The 23,964-nt window shown below is 44.8% G+C and overlaps 2 protein-coding genes across 9 annotated transcripts in view; one reads left to right on the top strand and one right to left on the bottom strand.

Moving 5' to 3' along the window:
- SPOUT1 (SPOUT domain containing methyltransferase 1) overlaps positions 1-23,964 on the top strand; it is a 51,104-nt gene that overhangs the window by 25,741 nt on the left and 1,399 nt on the right. The window contains exons 1-8 of one of the 4 annotated variants that reach the window (XM_077284477.1): positions 20,069-20,197; positions 21,831-21,873; positions 21,955-22,092; positions 22,224-22,383; positions 22,468-22,557; positions 22,661-22,710; positions 22,797-22,927; positions 23,017-23,077. In XM_077284477.1, the coding sequence (XP_077140592.1) occupies positions 20,168-20,197; positions 21,831-21,873; positions 21,955-22,092; positions 22,224-22,383; positions 22,468-22,557; positions 22,661-22,710; positions 22,797-22,927; positions 23,017-23,077 (703 nt within the window). In that variant the 5' untranslated portion in view covers positions 20,069-20,167. Of the gene's footprint in view, positions 1-20,068; positions 20,456-20,898; positions 21,068-21,830; positions 21,874-21,954; positions 22,093-22,223; positions 22,384-22,467; positions 22,558-22,660; positions 22,711-22,796; positions 22,928-23,016; positions 23,078-23,964 lie in introns of those variants that run through there. The other 3 variants (XM_077284478.1, XM_077284480.1, XM_077284479.1) reach the window with 3 other exon arrangements.
- LOC143805304 (torsin-1A-like) lies at positions 1,098-18,326 on the bottom strand. 5 transcript variants are annotated; one of them, XM_077284484.1, is made up of 6 exons: positions 18,206-18,255; positions 18,052-18,160; positions 7,634-7,896; positions 5,899-6,074; positions 3,166-3,290; positions 1,259-2,176 (listed from the first exon to the last, which is right to left on the bottom strand). In XM_077284484.1, the coding sequence occupies exons 1-6, from the start codon at positions 18,215-18,217 to the stop codon at positions 1,932-1,934; spliced, it is 930 nt and encodes a 309-aa protein (XP_077140599.1). In that variant the 5' UTR covers positions 18,218-18,255; the 3' UTR covers positions 1,259-1,931. The 5 variants fall into 5 exon arrangements, with proteins under 5 accessions (XP_077140596.1, XP_077140600.1, XP_077140599.1 ...); XM_077284482.1 differs by lacking the exons at positions 18,052-18,160; positions 18,206-18,255 and adding exons at positions 13,789-14,033; positions 15,374-15,391; XM_077284481.1 differs by lacking the exons at positions 18,052-18,160; positions 18,206-18,255 and adding an exon at positions 13,789-14,144 and having other exon boundaries at positions 1,098-2,176.

Below are 23,964 nucleotides of genomic sequence, written 5' to 3'. Positions count from 1 at the left end.
TACGTGTACCTTACCCAGGAGACCGCATGCTCCCCAACAGTAGCATGAAGGGACGTAAACCAGGACCAGGGGAGTCCTATTTTAATTTTGCTTTTGAATACCCTCTTTTTTTGCAGGCCTCTAGCATGATAGCAGGATTAACTAAGGGTCATGAAATCCAATGAACCACATTCCCAGTCCCATAATGGACTCTTTTTATTCAGGATTCACATAAGGACCCATTGTATTAATCACATTAAGGTCGGACCTGTGGACATATTTTTCCAGAGTGAAGCCGTTTCAGGAGTCAGGTCAGGCTTGGATGTAGAGGTCCTTTTTAAATCTAGACATAGATGTTAAAAAAAAAGTAAAGGTTAAAGTGAAGGACAGCATCCAATCCAGGTGAAGACCACAAATTCTTTATTGTGCCATAGATGCGACGTTTTAACCTCAAGGGTCTTTTTCAAGCATGCTTGAAAAAGACCCTTGAGGTTGAAACGTCGCATCTATGGCACAATAAAGAATTTGTGGTCTTCACCTGGATTGGATGCTGTCCTTCACTTTAACCTTTGGTATGTACTCCTCCACTTGGGTCCAGTGGAAATAGGACGGGCAACCGCTTTGGTCAGTAGTGCTGTCAGCCGCCATTGCATTATTCTGGGTTAAAAAAAGTAGTCAGCCAAATGCTTGTTTGACCTACAACAATGTTCCCTGATAATCCCATTAATGTGCCTGACCCGTCCGACATGTTGCTTCAATGGAGCAAGATAGAATCTCTTACCCCTCTGATTTTAGTGTCAACGTTGATGTGTAATTTCTGGGCTTTTGTTGCACTGTCCCATTCATTTGATACAACTCCTTCTAGATAAATAAACATTTTTGCAGCATGAAAAATCGCCCTCTGGGACCACCATTGATCAAGAGAATGAAGAAGCCATAGCAAAAGAGTAGCGAGAGAGCTGGAGGGCAAGGAAAAGCTCCAAGGGGAAGAAATTCCCCTTCATTCTCCGGTTCAGTGGGGTCCCAGCTGTGATAGCATATCCCAGAGCAATAGTGGGCAATATGGAATAATAACGATATATCGGAGTAATCACGGACACATTGAAGGAATCACACAATCTCATTTAGGAAATTCATACCCTTTCAAAAAACATATACATTCTTTACACCAGGCAGTGTAATATGGCAGCACCTGAGGTCATTGGCAGGGAATGGTAGATCTCGGCAGTTTTCACATTAGATTCCTGCAAAATTCACCTACTCGTAGCGGTCCGGTGTCTTTTGGGGGGCATTTTTTTGTTATTGCTTTTTTTTTTTTTTTTTTTCTTGCTTGGATGCTACAGACTCTGCTGTCCTCTAGTGGTCAATGGGGAAATAACATTCAGACAGGACTTTGGACATTTTTGCCTTGGCTAGGAAATTGTTATGGTTCCCACTGATGAAGCAGATCCTTGATCCTCAGTTGGTTTGACACTGTCTAAATTAAGGCGTCTCCCCGTTCTTCACGCCAAGCACCCTCCAATCAGCTAAGATATTATTGTCGATGGTCTCGGCCTGTTCTTTGTCCGTATTTCCTGATTTGTTTCCTAGTAAGTATATAATATACCAGGGTTACAGTACATAATATACTAGGGTGACTGTGCAGGAATCTGATATAGGAAAAATAAAACCTATATATATGACCCTAGGGACCTGTGGACGTCATTACAGGACCCTATGGATTTTGTCAGGGTGGACAGCTATCTAATTTGCATGTAGGTGCCCTGACTTATTTTTGGGGAAAGAAGGATCGGGCATATTAAGTTTCAGTGTCTGATCCTTTTGTTCTCAAGGCAGATAAGCCGCCGTAGGTGTCTTGCAGCAGCTCACTCCCCTCTCCCCATTGGAAACACATGAACGCTCCGCCGGCCCACAGCTATTATGGGCAACTTTAGTCAGGCCAGGACAACCCTTTAAAGGTATAAGCTGATTTTTGTGGCCACTGTTTTGCAGCCTTTTACTGAGAAAATTCTCTCCTTCTCAGGGTGATAGGACATTTCTTCAGCAATTTTGCTGACGAGTTCTTCATCTATGGTTCTGCCGCGCTGACGAAGCTCCGCTCTCACACACATCTTCACGTGTTTCATTTCCAGAGGAAAGAACGGCACAAAGACATCAATCAGATTTCTGTCTATCAGACTACTGTGCCAGAATCCACCTAAAGGGGAAAAATATACTGGTGATCCAGGAGCATAAAAAGTGACACTAAGCCAAGCAAAATGTCTCATTTAAAATACATGCACACTCAGCTGAGTCAAGCATGCATGTACAGTTGTGTGAAAAAGTGTTTGCATCCTGATTTCCTATTCTTTTGCAGTTTTGTCACACTCTTTGGACGGTTCATGTCCCATTACATCTGGTATAAAAGTAACACATTTGAGAAAAGGAACATCATACCAACAGTAAAATATGGTGGTGGCAGTGTGATGGTCTGGGGCTGTTTTGCTGCTTCAGAACCTGGAAGACTTGCTGGAACCATGAATACTGCTGTCTTCCAAAAAATCGTAAAGAAGAATGTCAGGCCATCTGTTTGTGACCTCAAGCTGAAGCGCACTTGGGTTATGCAGCAGGACAATAAACCAAAACACACCAGCAAGACCACTCCTGAACGGCTTAAGAAAAGCAAATTTAAGACTTTGGTGTGGCCTAGTCAAAGTCCTGACCCGATTGAGATGCTGTGGCATGACCTTAAAAAGGCAGTTCATGCTTGGAAACCCTCCATTGTGGCTGAATTACAACAATTCTGCAAATATGAGTAGGACAAAATTCCTCCAGAGTGTTGTAAAAGACTCATTTCCAGTTATCGCAAACATTTGATTGCAGTTGTTGCTGCTAAGGATGGGCCAATCAGTTATTAGGTTTAGGGGGCAATCACTTTTTCACACAGGGCCCTGTAGGTTTGGATTTCTTTTTCCCTGAATAATAAAGACCTTTATTTATAAACTGCATTTTGTGATTACTTGTGTTTTGTTTGTCTAATATTTACATTTGTTTGGTGATCTGAAACACTTAAGTGTGACAAACATGCAAAAGAATAAGAAATCAGGAAGGGGGCAAACAGTTTTTCACTCAACTTTATATGGTGATCTAAAATCTATGGGCATCAGCCTGCCTTACATGAATCCTCCCGGAACATTGGTCACTTACTCTTTTTGTTGAAGGCATGCCTTGATAAGTGGCTCTCCACATCCAACAGTTTAATGTCTTCTCTCACCTTATGATTCCGCCAGAACTCCATTGCCAGCTCTGTAAGCTTTTCTCCTCCCGTGTTACTGTAACATAAAACACAAGAAGCCTGAGGGAGCCGTCGTATGTAGAAATATACAGAGGTTATGGGGCATCTGGCCAAAAATCCTAGAATATGTGACCCACTGTAGCGCTAAGACCGGCGCCCCTGCATGGTGTCCCTTTCTCCCTCCGTGCAGGCATGCTTCCTGCTCTGTGTGCATGCCGCAGTTCCCAGTGATGAGCCTAGTCCGCGCAATCTCCCCTGCTCTTAAAGGAGCAGCATGCGTATATAGTAAATGCTCTCAGCTTGTATATAATGTGAGTGTAAAGGTGCACAGGATGGTAGCCATGGGTGAAGGGCTGCTGTGTTCCCACACCCTGGCACCCTACAAATAGACTGTGTCCTGATTCCCATGTGCTGTGTGTGAAGCAGAACACTCACGGTTCGGCCAGAGGCCTCCGCTGTATCGAGGCGCCCGGATCCAACAACATCCGCACACAAATCAGGGGCCACTCACTTCATAACCAACAGTTCAACTCTACTTAGTAGTCCATGCTCAATTGATGTTACAGCACAGTACGTTTCCATATTCTCTGTTCTTTCGGCCTGAGCTATCCCTTCGCTTAATGGCTCCTATGGCCCCTGGGATACTCTTTCCAGTGTCTAGTTCTGGCCATAGGCCCCGAACATTGCAGAAAACAGTAGCCGATGTCCTCATGCTGCCCGAACAGTCTGTACTTATCGTGCCCTCCAGCCCCATGGCCTTGAACACTGCTAACGCTTTATCTTCCAATCTGATCTCCAACTCTATCTAGCCTAACCAGTAAGCGTTCCTCCAGTTAACTGTCCCTCCCATACTGGAGCTGTTCCTGAACACATTAACTGGTTCTATCCTAAACCTGTTTACTTCCTGAGGTTATTGTGCCCACAACTGCACTTTCCCTTTTCTAACATAATTTCCATGTCCTATGCTATACCTTATACTCTAATACTATACTTTCCCTACACACTATACATGAACAACATTAATAACAATACATCACATTAACAGCGTACATTAGTGCTCATAGAACTCTATGCAGCACAACATGTTATAACACTGTTTAGAGAGGGAGAGGCATAAGACAGCCCCAATCACACCCTTACATGAGCGCCTTCAAGATGGCTACCAGCAAATTGCCGGGAGTCATCCTGTATAAAAGACTCCCTCTCCCTTAGGGAGTCGCCAAGCAATAAGTTTAGTCACTAGGTAGTTGGTGTTCTAGCAGTACAGTTGTGAGGTCCCCTGGTCCCAGTGTGGCCAGGGTCCTGAACCCGAATCCCTGGTATCGATGCGGCCAGTCCTGTTTCCGGAGTCCAATGGTCCAAGTACGGCCAATGCCTGTACATTGTCCCCCGGTCGGTGTGCAGCCATTCTTTGATCCAGTATCCTAGATTGGTGTGTCTAAACATAGCTCTAATCAGGGTCGGCAAACCTGATCAACAACTGCAGTACCGGGTTCTGCCTATGAGTTGTACCTGGCAGCTACCTGCAGCCCAGTCCGGTCTCAATCATCAGGAGTCCCAGAGAACAGCTAGTAGCCTCTTAGCTAGGCCCCTTCCTTGGCATGCCCAGCCCTGTGGCACAGTGTGTACACAAATTCACGTGCTCCACCGTTGGGCGTAACACTCACAAGCAATCACAATTCTTGCACATCCAGTTTCAGGTGAGCAGGGCAGATCTGGCGGAACATAAAGTTCACAATCTGAGTTCACGGTTATCCCTTGAGGATACCCATAACAGGGACATGCTTCTGGTGCTTTTGGACTGGACGAGAATCGCTCATTGCCTATGCGACCCATTATTATTTGGCCACCACACATCGCGCAAACAAAGATCCCGGCTACTTGACACCATAATATAAGAGAATGAGGCATGCAACTTGGAGCAACAACTCACTGGTACAGATCTCATTGGCTAATTTGTGGTGCTGTGATGTTGAGTCACTACCCAGGGCCAAGCAGCGAGTCAGGATTGTCAGGGAGTCCAATGTCGGAAGCCAGTAGGGTACGTTATAACCAGAAGGAAGAGATAAAGGTATAGTCAGGTAACATTCCAAGGTCAGAACACCAGGAGGATAGCAGATCAGTGCAGAAGGGGTTAAACAGACGGATGGTCAGAACGAGGTCCAATGTCAGGCAACGAAAGATCTAAAAACAGAACGCAGCCTGCTGTTCAACGCATCTTTCAGGGATTCTGCGGTCCATTCGTATGGCCTGGGTCATGGCCTCCACCAGAGAACAAGGGGCGTCATGAAGGACCAGAGCATCTGTATCGTTTTGGAAAGACCTTTGTGGCATGCTCGGGTGCGAACTGAATGTGTTGGAATAACATGTTTGAGTCCCCACGGCAGCATGTCTTGTCGCTGTTCAACAGCCACAATATATGCAGGGAGTGCCTAACAAATAGACAGTCCATGCATGTGTTGTGACTGTCGAACAGCCCCAAGACATGTAGCCACGGGGACTTGAACATAATATTTGAGAACACCGAAGACACTCAGTTAGCACCAGAGCATGCTAAGATAACACCTTATCCGAGCATGTTCGCTCATCACTAGTGCTTGGGCACTACAAGGGCTAAAAAAGAAATATAACATGTCTAAGTTTACCTTAGAAATATGAATATGCATTTTCTGAAAGATAACCCATCCAGTTCTTCATAGTAATCAAGGTAAGGCTTGATGACGTCAATGAGGCCTGGAGGCATCTTGTCCATCTCATCAAATATGAAGATCGCCCGCTCACACTGTTTTACTGTTCCGTAGATACGTTGTTTTAACTTCTCCTGTGGCAACAATGAAAATATATGTTATAGTCTTCAGACACATGAGGGCCAAGGCATCAACTACAACCCCGCTAACATGCCGATGTTTGGAGCTGGTGTGGAAAGAAGTACTATGTCAATGATTTGCTATATTGAATGACAATTGTACTAATCCTCATGTGGATCTTCTTCACAAACCAGCAGCAAATCTGTGGCAGAAATTCAGGGGTCAGCCTTGGAAGCATATTTTGACGCATTAACCTAACATAACGGTTTCTTAGAACAGTGCCAGCGGCCCTGAATTAGCCTTATTCCTCCTCAGCAGGGACGCTGGCATGTTCACTTGCCCACAGCGTCTGCTTCCTCCCAGGATCTGCATGCAACATGCAGGTCTCCAGGGAGTGTGCTTTAGACATGCGGCATGCCCTGCCTCTCAAAAGGGCAGCATGAGCGCTTCTAAAAATGTCCCCAGCCAATAGTTGGGAGACATCTGATATTTAAGGCACCCTCCCCTATTGGGAGGTGCTTTAGCAACATTAGTATCAGTGTGCTATCTTACTACCTACTTGTAAGGTCCCTGTACCTGTGCTTCCTGAATCTGATCCTGTCCGTCCTCTATACCTGATCCTGCCCTTCCCGCTGTAACCTGTTCCTGAGCTCTTCCTGCTTCTACTTATTCCTGAGCCTGATCCATTTCACCTATCCGGTCTGAACCAGCACCTGTGGTCCTGCACCTGAGTCTGCCCTGTGTTCCTGTCCCTATCCTGATCCAGTACCTGTTCTGTCTACCAACCGTGCAGTCCTATAAGGAACCTGTTATGTCTACCACCCATGCAGTCCTATACTGGACTTGTTCTATCTAACAAACCACAAGTCCTCCTGTTAAACAGTTTCTGTCCAGTCTTGCTTCCCTGCCCCTTTTGACGTTGGCTACTGTGGCTCAAGGGTATGTCCTGAAGTAGCAACTGGCGTCCACCTGAGTTCAAGTCTAACCACACCATCAGAGGCATTAGTGAGATCAGTAGAGCTTCTTTTACCTTTTTAAACATTTTTTTTTATAAAATCTGGATCATTCCCTATTTGCATCTTCTCTACATAGAGTATAGTAATACAGTAATTATAAGCAACCCACAGTATGGTGCCCAAATATCAGTGATAAACAATGGTCATAAGGTTCATCTACAGTATATAATTACATACCACATATACTGTGCCACACATGGCAAATACCAACATACGGTGACCAACTAACAGCTCCATACAAAAAGTACCATAATCTAAAAACACTGTTATACAATTAATGTGGTAGTCACAAGCAAAGGGCGGTCTTCCACTCCAACAGGAATGGCTGCAGGAACCAGACACCGAATACCGCTCTGGCTAAAACTGAAGACATCACAAACGAAATAAAGAAGTCTAAAAAGGAAGAGGTTTTAAAAATTACACAAAAAACACTGATGTGTCCTGAAGCTGATTCCACTTTATAAAAAAAAAAACAAAAAAACAACAACAAAAAAAAACCGCAAACAAACTTGATGTTCCACCCAAATTTCAAAGACGTCGTGTGCTCATACTATTACCTTCACTATATTCTCTTCCTGTGAAAAATGGTATGAAACATCAAAAGATTGTACACATTTCTTCCTCTTATCCACTCCCGGATAGATATTCCTGACCAGTATCTGGCTGACGTGGTTCTTGCCACCACCAGTCCAGCCATGAAAGGAGAGAACCAGTGGCTTCTTGGGGTTGGTGTTATTCAAGAAATCAGGTACGGCCTTGAGGACCACAAGCTCCACCAAGTGCTGCCCGAATACATTGTCCTGGTAGTCCTTCTTCAGAGCTAAAAAACAAATAAATAAAGTAAATATGCATAAGCATGAGAATTAGGGCATGTGCATATGGCTCTTTCAGGTGGCCCAAACCATCCATTTTTCAAGCAGACAATGCTTTAGGAAACTCCTTCTCTCCGACATTTTGCAGATATGAAGCATCATGCATTTTTTGTAGTTTCCTGTGCTCTTTGTCAACATTTTTTTCTTTTTTGCCACTTTTCCAGTTTTTTTGAAGCGCTGTTTTACTGCTATTTTTCAAAAATTTAATTTATAAGTCCAGTCAACAATGCAGAAACCTTAAGCGTTTTTTGAAACAAGAACGCTGATAAAATGCTCATAAAGACGCCCTACTTCCATTTAAAGTTGTGGAGCGTTTTCAGAGCGAAAAACACCTGAAGAATGGTCTGGTCACTTCTTTTAACTACTTGGGTTCTTTTGAAACCTGAAGAGGTTAAAAGGTGCTCAAAAGCCTGAATATGTGTAACGCGGCTTGGGGCGGTAGCCACTGGCTAGGCACTGGTCTTTTCCTGTAATGCGGTGGCGTGCTACATGAAAGAATGGGTCCTGGCAGGCAGGCTCAGATTGGCCCATAGGGGAACAGGGGAAGCCCCCGTGGGGCCCAAGTTCAGTCACAGGTCCCCAACCCCACTATATGGGTAGCACTTGGTATAGTTTACATAATTTATTCTGTAGAGAATAAAGCACATCTCATCATTCACTAACCAAACAACCTAGTTTATTATTATATATAGATATAGGCAATTTTGTGAATGAGGGTAGTGTAATAATTGTATGCAGGTGAAACGTGGGCCCCCCCAAAGTAAATGTTACTGGTGGGCCCTTGGCACCCCAGTCCGACACTGCTGGCAGGGTGTTAGTGTTGTATGGGCCTTGTGTTTGTGTAGGCCTGTGACATTAGTCATTACTCACAGACAGATGATGAGGCAGAGAAGTCAGACGTTTCAAGTCAGTACCAAGAGAGCACATAGATAACCAAGGGAAAAGATAAAGGTGTAAGTCAAGCCACGGTCTAAGGGACAAAATACCAGGAGATATCGGATCAAAACAAAAGGAAAAGAGAAAGGGATAGTCAGAACATGGTCCAAGGTCAGGCAGCAGAAGCTCAGAAAAACAGAATCAGGCAAATGCCAGGAAGCACAAACTATGTCTAGTAGGGATCAGGGCCAGACAGCTCAGTTAGATAGCTCGGGCAATCTCCAGAACATAGCACTCCTGGAGGAAATCCTGCACCTCCCAGTTCCCGAACAGACAAAGCACTGGAAGCTCAGCAAGCCAATTACAAGATTGGACAGCCGAGCTGTCAACCAAAACACTGACAACTCAGCGTGACCCAGTTTCCATAGGACAGCATAATAATTACTCGCTGAGAGGAGGAATCATGACAGGCCACCTTCAGTAGATGGTGTTGGCTGGCCAGGACCACGAATTCCATAGATTAATAAAGGAGGCTTCCGTTCAAACATGGGGACTTTAAAGAACATAAGAGTTATGTACAAGGGATAGCGTTTACAGTTTTAATTTTTTTTTCACGGTACATTGCCACAACCCATTTTTTAGGATGCAGTCCTGATCAGCGAGTTTCTTGCTACTCGCTCAGTGGTTCCGTGTCATATTGCTATGGTAGCCCTGGATCTACCAGTCTGGACCACACCAGTCCCATGCTTGCAGTCTTCTTTACGTCCACTACCTTTGTTGAGGGGAGCCATAAGATCTAATACTTAATTAACCTCAAGACGTAAGAGATTGAGAGAAGCAACCCATAACATGTATTGTTTAACCTTACATAAGCTTTCTCAGATCAAAGTGAGACCCTAAAGATGGCTGCCATTTCCTGTATCAGCACACCATGTGCTGATACCCAAGATGACGCCCACCCTGATGACCTAATGGATCCGCCCACAGTGACGCCCACCTTGATGACCTCATGGACTAACCCACCCTGATGACCTCATGGATCCGCCAATGGACTTGCTCATTGCCCAACCCACTAACCAATGGAATACATCCGATCACTCCCATTTTAGAGCTAACCGAGCCCCCCTAAGGCTACGTTCACATTTGCGTTGTTGTGTGTTGCGTCGGCGACGCATCGGTGACGCAACGCACAACGCATGCAAAACGCATGCAAAACGCATTGTTTTGTGACGCATGCTGTTGTGAAATTGGATTCTGGGCTCCCCCGGTGGCCACTTGTGGAATTTAACTTGTGTGCATCATCCCCTCTGTTCACCTGCTCCTATCAGGATGTGGGAGTCGCTATATAACCTTGCTCCTCTGTCAGTTTCATGCTGGTCAACAATGTAATCAGTAGCCTTTCTGTGCATGTTCCTGCTACTAGACAACTCCCAGCTAAGTTGGACTTTTGTCCTTGTGTGTTTTTGCATTTTGTTCCTGTTCACAGCTGCTGTTTCGTTACTGTGTCTGGAAAGCTCTTGTGAGCGGAAATTGCCACTCTGGTGTTATGAGTTAATGCTAGAGTCTTAAAGTAATTTCTGGATGGTGTTTTGATAGGGTTTTCTGCTGACCATGAAAGTGCCCTTTCTGTCTTCATGCTATCTAGTAAGCGGACCTCGATTTTGCTAAACCTATTTTCATTCTACGTTTGTCATTTCATCTAAAATCACCGCCAATATATGTGGGGGCCTCTGTCTGCCTTTTGGGAAAATTTCTCTAGAGGTGAGCCAGGACTGTCTTTTCCTCTGCTAGGATTAGGTAGTTCTCCGGCTGGCGCTGGGCATCTAGGGATAAAAAAACGTAGGCATGCTACCCGGCCACTTCTAGTTGTGCGGCAGGTTTAGTTCATGGTCAGTATAGTTTCCATCTTCCAAGAGCTACGGTAGTTCTCATATATGCTGGGCTATGTTCTCTCGCCATTGAGAATCATGACAGCATGCGTCCTTTTTTGGCTTGATTTTGGACGCACAAAAAATGCAACTTGCTGCGTCCTCTGCGCCCTGACGCGTGCGCCGCAGTGACGCATGCGTCACAAAACGCAAGTGCAACGCATGTCCATGCGCCCCCATGTTAAATATAGGGGCGCATGACGCATGCGTCGCTGCAGTGGCGCCCGACGCTGCGTCGCACAACGCTAAGGTGAACGTAGCCTTACAGGGGTTATATAAACCTGTGTTCTGACTAAATAAAGCCCTTGGAGCTGAGCCATAGATTGATCAAGGAGAGTTTACAGCTGACTGTGTGTTGTCATATGTTATTTCTTTAGTGCGCACCTGATCAATATCCATTAGGCCAGGAGTAGGCAACTGGAGTGAGCATTTTATTAATTGTTCAACCTAACATATTCAACACTAGCATAATGCCTTCTTAAAGGTCACTCAGTCTTGTCAAAAACTTTCATTAGGATCTCGCTATTCCTCGTTTCAGTCTTTTCTAGCTGTGGATCACCCATTGGTAGCCTGCACACTTGTTACTCTCCAAACTCTAACTAACTATCCAGCAAGCACAGTCCTTTTGCTATTACTAACCTCCCTTCCCCCGTGGGCTAGTTCCAGCACTTAACTCCTTCTGACCTTGCTGTCTGTTGATGGGCAGATGGCCTCACAAACACTATGCATTACATTGCTATACACTAAGCATATTACACTTACAATGCTTATCACATTCTATCTTAACCTATACTTATTCTGTACTGCACACTACTCACATTATTAAACAAATGAATCAAGAAACATGCAAACGACACGTTACATTATGTAAAAAATATTTAAAAGGGAATCACCCACATCATGATACATGTATATTTGATCAAGACAAATTGGACGGATCAATAGGGGAAAAAAAAGAAAACTATTGCACATACCCTTAGACCTGTGCAGGGGGTGATGAAGGACGCACCGAAATGCGCATCGGAGTGAGCGCTTTACTGTCTGCTGGGCTTCACAAACATCCAGGCATTTTCTTTATTACATCATGGCGCTCATACATTGTGTAGAATATTGTGGTGATGGACAATGCACACCTGACACATAGGCCATGTGCAAGAGTTTTATCTACACTCACAGGTCTAAGGGTATGTGCAATAGTAACACCACACATGGTCCGCTTAGTGAGCATTTAACTTTATATTGTACACTGCAGCCAGCATTTAATCTTTACGTTACACCTTATCTTTATGAATTAATACCTGCCGCTTTAGTATTATCTCTTATGTATGTTGGGCACCCTAAGAACATTAACCTGGATAACTGCTTTCTGATATGAGCCCAGCAACATTTACTGTTTAATAGGACCTATTTTGGTTCACTTTTATATAGTCACGCATATATATGTTCTTTTTCTTTGCCATCACTTACCTATTGTACACCAATAAAGGCTTTTTAATATTAACTACTTGTCATAGAAAATATTAAAAGTCCTTGAGGTCCCTCATATCCCCCTCCCTTTTTTCTTTCACGAACCATTTCTCCTGAGATGGGAACTTACAATCAAACTTGTCTTTATGTATAAAAAAAAATAAAAAAAAAAAAAGAGAGAGAATATTGGATTTAATATACATCCAATATTAATGAGACGTACATTATTGGCACTGGTATAACTAGGCCAAAAATACACATTTTCTCCATAGGGGCCATATAACCACCAGCAGGTAAGCCATGTTTGGTTTCTAAGCGTAGCTAAAATCCCAATAGAAAAGATGACATCAGTCTCGACCCTCGGTGATCGCTCTATGAGCATAAATTGGGATTTCCTAAACTTATGAAGGGCTGAGTCCAGCCCACAACTGGGTCCTTGTGAGGTCATCATAGAGGAGTGTGTTGGTGGACTTAATAATAAGCCGATGTCAGACACCCTCACCATGTCAGACACCCTCACCGGCCAAGCCCACACCTTTTCCGGCATATGTCAGCTGTTCAAAACAGCTGACATGTGCCACTAACAGCTGTGGGAATTGCAGTCCTCCTGCGGCTGTTAACCCGTTAAATGCCAGTGTCCAACTGACAGTGGCATTTAACACGCTCTTCCGGCAATCGCGCAGGAAATCTGCCCATCGGTGACCCTTTTTTATTTATTTATTTATTTTTTTTTTTTTTACAAAGTTTGGAATTTTTTTCACCACTTAGATAAAAATAGAAAAGAAAAAAGAAAACCTAGACATGTTTCATGTCTATGCACTCGTAATGACCTGGAGAATCATAATGGCAGGTCAGTTTTAGCATTTAGTGAACATAGTAAAAAAGCCAAACAAAAAATAAGTGTGGGATTGGACATTTTTTTTGCAATTTCATTGCACTTTGAATTTTTTTCCCGTTTTCCAATACACGATATGTTAAAACCAGTGGCGTCGTTCAAACGTACAAGTCGTCCCGCAAAAGAACAAGCTCTCACATGGCCATATTGATGGAAAAATAAAGTTATGGCTCTGGGAAGGAGGGGGGCGAAAAGCGGAAATGCAATAAACGAAAATTACCTCCGGTCATGAAGCGGTTAATAAAGTTTGTCCGAACTCGAAAGACCCGAACATCCAGGGGTCTGCCCATCCCTTTTGCTCATCAGTGTATAACTTAACCTCTACTAGAATATAGGGGATACCTAATTGATCATGGAGGTCCAACAACTGGGACTTTTACGGAGTCACGGACACCAAAAAGTGGAGGCCAGGTGTGCGCACAACTATTCCGTTCATTGTCTGTGGGACTGGCACATTACTCTGCTATCTGGCAGTCACATAGACACTGAATGGATCAGAAATGTGCATGTTCAGCCTGCACTTCAATCAGATGGGGGTCCGCAGAGCCCCATTCTTGGGGTTGATGCAGTTGCCAGGGATCAATGTTATTCTGTTATATAAACTATATACTTGGTACAAACCCTTTAAACTCTTCTTAGTCCCCCAATCTACATATACATTTTACGCTTCTTACCTGCGATGTCTATCAGGGCGTCATAGCGTGGCGAATATAAATACCACAGTGTAATGGCAATAGGTACAATAAGGACGGAGAGGCAAACACAAGCGTCACAAAAATTTGCTTGTTTGGAGGGCTGGGGCGCAAGCATTTTGAGGTGACCAGCTCCTTTGCGAGGAATGTTTTGATCCATCTTGAGGACTTTTCTTAAGTGGAAAGTTAGTTCTCATTAGTAGCAGATGGGAGAAGAAAGCCGATTTCTGGATTTAAAAAACAACAACAACAAAAAAACAAAACATTCATTTGAGCATGGGCTCTGGAGAACTCTGAAAAGCTTCCTGCTTAGTTTTCCAGTTTTACTTTCTGTTTCTTAAAATGTTAAAAGGGTGTAGCTGTAAGCTCGGGAGGGTTTTCCAAGAACAGAGGGACCGTCCAACCGCCAGCGAGATTAGAGTCACAGTGTGATAAATGTTAAGAAAGTGTGATGACAGCAATGATATGCTACAAGGAAGGGGTTAATTATCTTGGTTTCCTAATGCACTAAAAAGGATGCACACTCTGTCAGGCGAACTGGGAACCTGCCACATGTACATGAGTCTGATCTGTGCACAGCTCGTTATAGAGCGCAAAAAGCCGAACACAATGATATATGGGTGTCACGGGGCAGTAATGGGAAAACAGGCGATGAGGAACCCGGGCCCCAGAACTGCCCCTCAGGCTAGGGGGGCCCTGTCGTTCCTTAACTTGGGGGTACCCCTGAAGGTAGGGAGGCCCAAGTCACCGACCTGTCCCTATGGGTACTGTCTCACAGTGGCACTTTGATCGCTACGACGGTACGATCCGTGACGTTCTAGCGATATCGTTACGATATCGCAGTGTCTGACACGCAGCAGCGATCAGGGACCCTGCTGAGAATCGTACGTCGTAGCAGATCGTTTGGAACTTTCTTTCGTCGCTTGATCACCCGCTGACATTGCTGGATCGTTGTGTGTGACAGCGATCCAGCGATGTCTTCGCTTGTAACCAGGGTAAACATCGGGTAACTAAGCGCAGGGCCGCGCTTAGTAACCCGATGTTTACCCTGGTTACCAGCGTAAACGTAAAAAAAACAAACAGTACATACTCACATTCCGGTGTCTGTCCTCCGGCGTCTCAGCTTCTCTGCACTGTGAGCGCCGGCCAGCCGGAAAGCGAGCACAGCGGTGACGTCTGACGTCACCGCTGTGCTTTCCGGCTATGGCGCTTACACAGTGGAGAGAAGCAGAACGCCGGGGGACAGACACCGGAATGTGAGTATGTACTGTTTGTTTTTTTTACGTTTACGCTGGTAACCAGGGTAAACATCGGGTTACTAAGCGCGGCCCTGCGCTTAGTTACCCGATGTTTACCCTGGTTACCGGGGACTTCGGCATCGCTCCAGCGCCGTGATTGCAACGTGTGACCGCAGTCTACGACGCTGGAGCGATACTCATACGACGCTGCGACGTCACGGATCGTGCCGTCGTAGCGTCCAAAGTGTGACTGTGTGACAGTACCCTTAGGGAATGCACAAACAACAAAGGGACAAGGTAACAAAACTCAGCACTTAGATTGTGCACACCGCAGCTAAACGCCACACCACAGATTGCACAGCAACAGGACTACAAACACCAGACTTGGCTGACACCAGAGAGCTGCTCCTGCTAGGTTGGTCACCAGAAAGGACCTGTATCACCAACGGTCAGCTGATGCATCAGGTGTCCTTTTAAAGGGTGTGGGAGTGGTCACCAGCAACATCAGCTGACCCAGCAGCACTGCAGTAACACCAGCTTGCCAGCAGGGGGAAAAACTGCATTTAACCCCCACTGGCCTGAAAGGAAAAAAGTTTAAATGTGAGTGGAACCAGAGCTGCCACAAATCCAAATATGGATCGTGACAATAGGATTGTGGGAAAAGATTTAGGATAACTTGTATTTTGTTCATTGAAATCCCTAGTGTTTGTTTGTATGAGTCCAGTGGGCAGTTCTATTCATGAGTCCAGTGGGCGGTCTTACTGGTGATTGACAGCTATCTCTGCAGGTACAGGGAAGACTGTCAATCACTAGTAGGACTGCCCACTGGACTCATACATACAAACAACAGGGATATCAATTAATAAAATACAAGTTTTACTGAAACTTTTCCACAAACAAAATGGAACCCAGGACCTTTTTGCCAACTGAAAAAAAATCTTAATAATCTAAAAAAACCACGCGCTGAACACGTGATCAGTTTTCCCACTGATCGGATTCAGTATGAATGAACATAAGAATCGGAAATATTGAAAGATGGCCACTTGGGCTAACCTAAGCATCATGGCAGCTGTTTGCCTTCTGGCAGTAGGACCTGGCACCGTGCCACAAGGGTTTTATATGAGGTGTAAATAACATGGCACAAACGTATTGCAAATAGTAACGTATTGTAAGATGGACGCTGGACACATCATTAATGGGAGATACGTATCACGGAGGTGGTTGTCCTCAGTGATGTAAGCCTGAAAGCAATCTCCAGCACCTATAGTGCTGAGAGAGTTAATATGGCATGGAGAGGAACAGGTTTACGAGTAGTCAGAGAGATGGGTGGGACTGGCTGCTCACATATCCCCACGTAAAATTCAGCCCCAATTGTTCCCTTTTCTCTTTCATTACATTTGATATCATTATATTCTGATTTACTATATTTCACATTTGTTTCTTACTTGATTTTAAATTCTTACTCCATTATGAGTGGTGGTGTATGTATATAGATGAATTCTCTGAACTTTCTTTTTGTGCAATTTTGTTTTCTTGTTGTTTCTGTTGGCCTAATCCTTGTACAGATTTTTTCCGCTGCACTGGTAAATACATTATTATTTGGAATACATTTGTGCCATAGTATTTTCACCTCATTGAATCTACTTACCACCGAGTACTGAAGCTTTCTCTAACATTGAGTGCCGACCATATTGTATTCTATAAGGGTTTATAGTCTTGGATTGGTTCCATCAACATGGTGATGAGTTTTCATTACTTACCTGTTCTTCATAGTCTGCAGATCCTACTCCTATATATGATCTATGGAACAAGGTAGAACGCACCGAATCAGAATCTACCCGATCCAGGCCAATATCCTATCTGGGACAATATCTTATCTGGGCCACTACCCTATTTGAGCCAATGTCCTACCTGGACCAATATCCGATCTGGGAAATATCCTATATCCTATCTGGGCAATATCCTATATCCTATTTGGGCCAATACCTTATCTGGGTCACTACCTTATTTGAGCCAATGTCCTACCTGGACCAATATCCTATCTGGGCAATATCCTATATCCTATCTGGGACAATATCTTATCTGGGCCACTACCCTATTTGAGCCAATGTCCTACCTGGACCAATATCCTATCTGGGAAATATCCTATATCCTATTTGGGCCAATATCCTACCTGGACCAATATCCTATCTGGGCAATATCCTATATCCTATTTGGGCCAATATCCTACCTGGACCAATATCTTATCTGGGAAATATCCTATTTGGGCCAATATCCTTACTGGACCAATATCTTATCTGGGTCACTACCCTATCTGGGACAATATCCTACCTGGACCAATATCTTATCTGGGTCACTACCCTAACTGGGCCAATGTCCTACCTGGACCAATATCCTATCTTGGCAAAATCCTATTTGGGCCAATATCCTACCGGGACCAATATCTTATCTGGGCCACTACCCTATCTGAGCCAATATCCTACCGGGACCAATATCTTATCTGGGCCACTACCCTATCTGGACCAATGTCCTACCTGGACCAATATTCTATCTGACCAATAACCTACATCCTATATGGGCCAATATACTATCTGGGCCAACTGCTACTGGAATCTATGCCAAAACAAATTGCTGCAGATATGAAGGCCAAAGGAGGCTGAAGCCGTACTAAGTGGGCACCGCTAAGAAAATAGCCAGGGAGTGTGTGTGTATGTATATAACGTAATATGTGCAGTATCCCATGTCTCCCGATGATGCACAGTTCCCCTGACCGCTGCAGTCAATCATAGGCTTTAATTTTATTTAAAAAGAAAATCCACAAAACATGTCAACAATTAAGACATTAATGACCCTGAATGATCAATGTCACAAAAAAGCAAAGGAAATTATGGAATGTTTGTTTGTTTTTATCCCTTTTCCCTCAGAAAAAAAAGAATTAATAATTTATATAAAATAAAAAATAAAAAGATGTGACTTTTTATGACATAAAACTTTCCAGACGTCTTACCTGTTGTGTTCATCGGAGCGTCATAGCTCGGCAGGTATAGATACCGTAGTGCAATGGCAATAGGCACAATAATGATGGCTAGGCAAACACATAATCCACAATCTTGCCTCGAGGGTCGGGTAATATTGTTAGTAGAGGCCTCTTCCACTGTGTTTTGCTGCATCATTGTATTAGCACTTTGGGAGAAATTACAACCTCGGGATTTAAAAAATAAAGTAAAATGACTGTTCTGCAGCTCTCACAGCGCCGATACCATAGGTGTGACTGCACGGAACAAGTGCAATAAAAAGCAGAGGAAGTGACTAAAGGGCAATGAGATGAAAGTCACAATATCCCATATATGTGCATATAATCCTGACACTTCACTTCAATAGGAGCTGAGCTGCAGTACTCAAGAACGGCCACTACATGTATGTATGTATGGCGCTGTGGTGTCCGGGCCCTTGTGGGTCTCGCAAACAGCTGACTGGTAGGAGCTCCAGAGTCCCTGGTGCTGGACCCTCACCGATCTGACTAGCCATGACCTATACTATGTCGAGTACAACCCCTAAAGGGGTCTTCACAGGTCCTGGCCAGAGGCAGATGTGCCCCGTCACATGATAGTGGGGCGTTGATGGGTTGTCATGACAGCTGAGGGTCTGCAGAAGACCCCCGTGGCTGTCATTGTGAATCTCCTATGAATGCCGGTTTGTGGCCGGCATTCATAGCAGATAAGCATTACTGCTACATGTAGCTATGTGCACAGGCGACACAAAATTTCAAACCCCCCCTCCCCTTTTGCCCCACTGAAAATGAAAGAATTAAAAAAACCAAAAAAAACCCATATATTTGGTATCGCTGTGTTCAGAAATGTCCGATCAAAATATAAAATAATTAATCAGATCGGTAAATGGTGTAACGGAGAAAAATCAAAATGCCAGAATTACATTTTTTTTACCATATCAAAATTGCGATAAAATGCAACAAGAGGCGATCAAAACATCGTATCTACCCAAAAGTGGTATCAATAACAATAAGCCCTCACACAGCCCCGGATCCCGAAAGACGGGGACGCTATGGGTCTGGGAAAATGACTGTCCCGAGATTTTTTTCCACCACTTAAATAAAAGAGAACCTAGACATGTTTGGTGTCTTTGTACTCGTACTGACCTGGGGAATCCTAATGGACGGTCAGTTTTTGTATATAGTGAACATGGTAAATTAAAAACCCAAACAACAATTGTGGAATTGCATTTTTTTTTTTGCAATTTCACCACACTTGGAATTGTTTTCCCGTTTCCATTAAAACCAATGGTGTCAAACAAAAGTGCAACTCGTCCCGCAAAACACAAGCCTTCATACTTATTGACAGAAAAAGAAAAAGGTTATGGCTCTGGGAAGAAGGGGAGGAAAAACGAAAGCGCAAAAACAGAAAATCACTAGGCGGTGAAGGGGTTTATCTAGTTTTCAGGAAAGCGTGACTTTCTTTCTACCCAAAACAGTGCCACCCCTGTTCACAGGTTGTGTGCGGTACTGCAGGTCAGCCCTATTCACTTCTATGGAGCTGTAAGACCAGAAACAATCTATAGGCAGGCGTGGCGCTGTGTCTGGCAGAAAGCGGCCATGCTTTTCAGTAATGCCAGTCGTCACGCACTGGGTGTTAGCGCTAGGCCGTCACCATAGTGGTCGGACGCCATTGGAAGGAGGGCGCCTGTTGTATCGTCTTGATGCCACACTTGAGACTTGTACCATATTATATGACAGTAAGGAGAGACTCATTTCTCCCCAATATTATACCAAGTCTGGCATCACACTGCAGAAGGGCGGCATTACAGAGAGAGCTGCAGAGCTGAACTCACAATGCTTCTTCCCCAGGCCTGTAGCTGGGGCTCATGTTGGCATCAGTGCCTGGCACCCATATTGGCCTCTGGCTACTGCTTCTGCGGGTGACATTAATGAGTGATTTGGGGACACATTTCAGGTTTTGGGAAATGCAGCCCCTCCCATCAGCCCCCTGGACAAACACTGGCTGCAGTGTCAGACGCCGGCCACAGGAGGGCAGCAGCGGCCAGGCTAACCCGGCGGTTGCTAAGGGAATCCTTGAAAGCGGAAGTGCTGGCCACACGTGGGTGCAGACATGGCGGAGAGGAGGCCGAGGCTGCTGCTGGTGAGGAGGACTACAGGGGGTAGTAATCGGGGATAAGGAGTCCTGACGTCAACTCTCATCATCCTGCACTCAGGACATGTGCGCGGGCACGGGTGGCTCGGGTTTAGGCATCATAGTCTGTACGAGCACTTAGATAAAGCGCAGGATGTGAGAGTTGCATGCTGGGAGTTGTAGTTCCACATCCTGCATGTACTGTTATCACTGGCTGCTGTTCCTCTGCTGGGAGTTCATGGATTTGTAGTTCCCTCTGCTTCCATGGTGAGGCGCATCTCACAGCTGAAGGATTGCTACTTTGTATCCAGGCTGGACAATCGCCTGGGAAATAATGGGTTAATCCAGTGTGTCAGATCGGTGGAGGGCTTCCTTATTGATTTAGCAACCATTATCAAAAAGGGGTAACGCACCCTGGTTTTGAAACCCATCCTGTCACAATCTTGCATATGGTTTGGGGTTTATCACCCATCCAGTGCCCAGGAGATAAATGCTTCAGACTGTGATATGAGGGGTTTCCGTTACTATAAAACACATTTTTTTCTCCCACCACTTACAATCTATACTGGCTGGACTGAGGCCGGACCCCTGGGCACTCTGTCTCCCACCGGTCTCCTTGCTCCTTCATCAGCCTGTACGTGAAGGCTGCAGCTGATCAGGATTATTAATTGGCTGCAGCGGTCATCTGATGCCTCTGCCCGAAGAAGCAGGAAGGATAGGAGTGGGGGAGGACCGTAAAGATACGGAGGAGCAGCACTGGAGTGGATGAGAATCATTATTTTCCCTCTAGTTTGGGCCCATTGTAAATGTGTTTTAAAGCGGTGAACAAATCCTGCAACTATTGGAGAAGCTCCCAGCCTGTGTAGCAAACCCTCAGCTGTGAGTATGAGCCACAACTCCGGAGTAGCCTTTATCCTCGGGATCAGAGGGGGCACAGGACAAACTCCTGTCTTGATGGTATTTCAGGCACCTATGAACCACGGTCCATAAACAGACCATGCTGTCTGCATCCGGCCGCGGATCTTCTGACCTGATCTCCCCAGCCTTATACAATCCTGCAGGGCGATGTGTTCTGCTCTGGGGACCTGCAGCTGGTGCTGACATCCCCTGTCCGTACTGGCACCATGTTTCACGAACGGCTGAATGGAAAATGATGTAAACTGGTAGGAAAAGAAAACCCTCAGCTATAAGGTATAGGACCCATACTGACCCTCTGGCTGTAAACCAGTATCATCCACCTTCACTGACGGCAAGCAGAGAGTGGTGAGGAACTGACACACAAAGTATAACAGCAAATTGCTGATGTTTTTGCAGAGTAAATACAGGGGTTAGTCCATGAATATTATTGATCATCTGTCCATGGGTGATCTTGGGACCCCCACTGATCATGGGAACAGGGGTCCCATGTATGGCTTGGATATAAAGATGGTCACACATGCGCATGAAACGCTCGCTTTATTCAATGCTTTTGGGGTTGATGGAGATGGACAGGATCATACTGTGCTGTGCCGGGGGATGGAGCATGACCCAGGGATTCCCTGTTTGGGTCTCCTGGACTCTGTGTCCTGCTCAGACCCTGGAACAAGCGGCTATAATGGATTTCCCTTAGCTCTAGCCTTAATTATTTTTTTTTCTTTTCCAGGAATCTGAGGAGAAAAGAGACTGGAGAAAATATAATGCACAAAGTATGACCCGTCCCTCGTGTGTCACCTCCTTCGTGTCCTTTATAGGAGTCTTAACTACCTGAAAAACTTTGCAAATTGCAGGAAAAGAACTGCTGAAAAAATGGAAGGAGTCGAAGTTGCTGAAGCAGTTGGAGATGAAGCATGTACAGAAACAGCGAAAAGCTGAGAAAGTGCAACAGGAGGAAGAAGAGAAGGAAGAAGAGAAGGAGGAATCACACGGTACAGTCAGTGGCTGTTTAATGGTGAAGTCTAGTCTTCCAGATGTTAAGACATGCTGGGTGATGTAGTGTCACAACAGCACTGCGTATCCGAGCATGGATGATGACGGCGTTCTTGATTGTGTTTCTTAGGTCGTCCCTACACAGTGAGTGTGGCATTACCTGGCTCCATCATGGATAACGCCCAGTCACTGGAGCTGCGTACGTACCTGGCTGGACAGATCGCTCGGGCGTGCGCCATTTTTTGTGTGGATGAGATAGTGATATTTGATGAGACCGGAGAAGGAGCAAAGTACGTAATCGCATCTGAGGGTGAGAGCGAAGACGGTCAATGATTAATGCGATATGTTCTCATCTGATGCACTCTGAATTGCAGAAGCACGGAGGGAGAGTTTGAGGGGGTCGGCAAAAAAGGCAACGCCTGTGTGCAAATGGCGCGCTTACTCCAGTACCTGGAGTGTCCACAGTGAGTACAGATCTCCGGGAAATGGTCTTCTAGTCGGCCGTCTTGTCACCGTCGGTACAGCTCACTTGTGTGATGTGCTTCACGCTCGTCTCTTCCTCCATAGGTATTTAAGAAAATACTTCTTCCCCAAACATCCGGATCTGCAGTTTGCAGGTAGTTACACAATATCTAGGTGATATTGGGGTCTATCTTGGGGCGTTTGCAGTGACTTCATCATTCTGTATGTTAACCCCTTCTAGGGCTCCTGAATCCTCTGGACAGTCCTCATCATGTGAGATCGGATGAAGAGTCTAAGTACAGAGAAGGAGTTGTAGTAGATCGACCCACCAAGGCCAGAAAAGGGTCATTTGTGAACTGTGGGACATGGAAGGTACAGAGACACCTACTATAGGTGACTGTATGTCGTCTGCTAGGAGTAAATGCTGGTCAGAGCTATCAGTACATCTTATGCCTTTGCAGGAGGTGCAGATCGACAAGCAGCTACAACCTGGAGTCAGAGTCACCGTACAGATGCAGACTGGTAACTTATTATGTGTGCGAAATAAATAGAAAAAAAAATTAAATAAAATGTATATATAATATTCTCTCTGTATCTGTCAGACTTGTTAGATACTCAATTCATCATCTTAGTGTTTAGCCTGTAAAAAAAAAAAAAAAAAGTGACAGATTTAGGTAGTTTCTTCCTCCTTTTCCCCATCATTAATTGAAGAAGAGATACAATACAGACCAAGCCCATTGCTAACAGTGGCACTGGTTTTAACACTGGAAAGCTCCTTTTAACCAAGGCTATGTGCACATGTTCACTATTTGCAACAGAAAATTCTGCTGGAAAAACTGTGTAAAATATGCATGTTTTTAGCCTGTTTGTGTTTTCCTGTTTATTAGAATGGGTGAAAACTCCTGAAAATATTAATGAAACTGCTTCAAATCTACAAGGAAAAAATAAGCAACATGTGCGTGGGATTTCAGAAAATGTAGCAATGTGTGTACATACCCTAAAGGAGTTTGTAGGCCCCTCGCTTCCCCATCTGTCAGGCGGTGAGCAAGCAGATGACATGGTGCCAGGACTCGTGCGTGCGTCCCAGCAGTAAGTGCAGACACACCAGCCTCGCGCGCCTCCCAGTGCAAATGTGAACAGCGCCGGACACCTCTCTTTAATATTGCGCTAGGGAGGGAGATAAAGCTGTTGTCCAGAGAAGATTCTAGATAACAGCATCTTGATTGATAATTTCTCTGCACTGGAAAAACCTTTAAATGAAATGTTCTGCCCTATCGGTGTACAGTGTTTCCCGGGAGCCATAGCTAATACAATATACATTGCCAACTGTCTAATGTATATAATTCTCAGCTTTTCCTACATTAATCATCCTACATATTTGTTGTTATATCTGGACTTTTCATTATGTT

Source organism: Ranitomeya variabilis, chromosome 2 (assembly GCF_051348905.1).
Source record: "Ranitomeya variabilis isolate aRanVar5 chromosome 2, aRanVar5.hap1, whole genome shotgun sequence".
NCBI classification, from domain to species: Eukaryota; Metazoa; Chordata; class Amphibia; order Anura; family Dendrobatidae; genus Ranitomeya; species Ranitomeya variabilis.
This window is presented reverse-complemented; position numbering and strand designations above follow the sequence as displayed.

What these genes read in the sequence shown, in the direction of transcription:
- LOC143805304 (XM_077284482.1), bottom strand. Translation starts at nt 13,966, where the DNA reads ATGGATCAAAACATTCCTCGCAAAGGAGCTGGTCACCTCAAAATGCTT. An exon ending in CGCCCTGATAGACATCGCAG is followed by an intron (nt 7,897 to 13,788) that starts GTAAGAAGCGTA and finishes TTTGTTTTTTAG; the next exon opens with CTCTGAAGAAGGACTACCAG. An exon ending in AGGAAGAGAATATAGTGAAG is followed by an intron (nt 6,075 to 7,633) that starts GTAATAGTATGA and finishes TTGTTGCCACAG; the next exon opens with GAGAAGTTAAAACAACGTAT.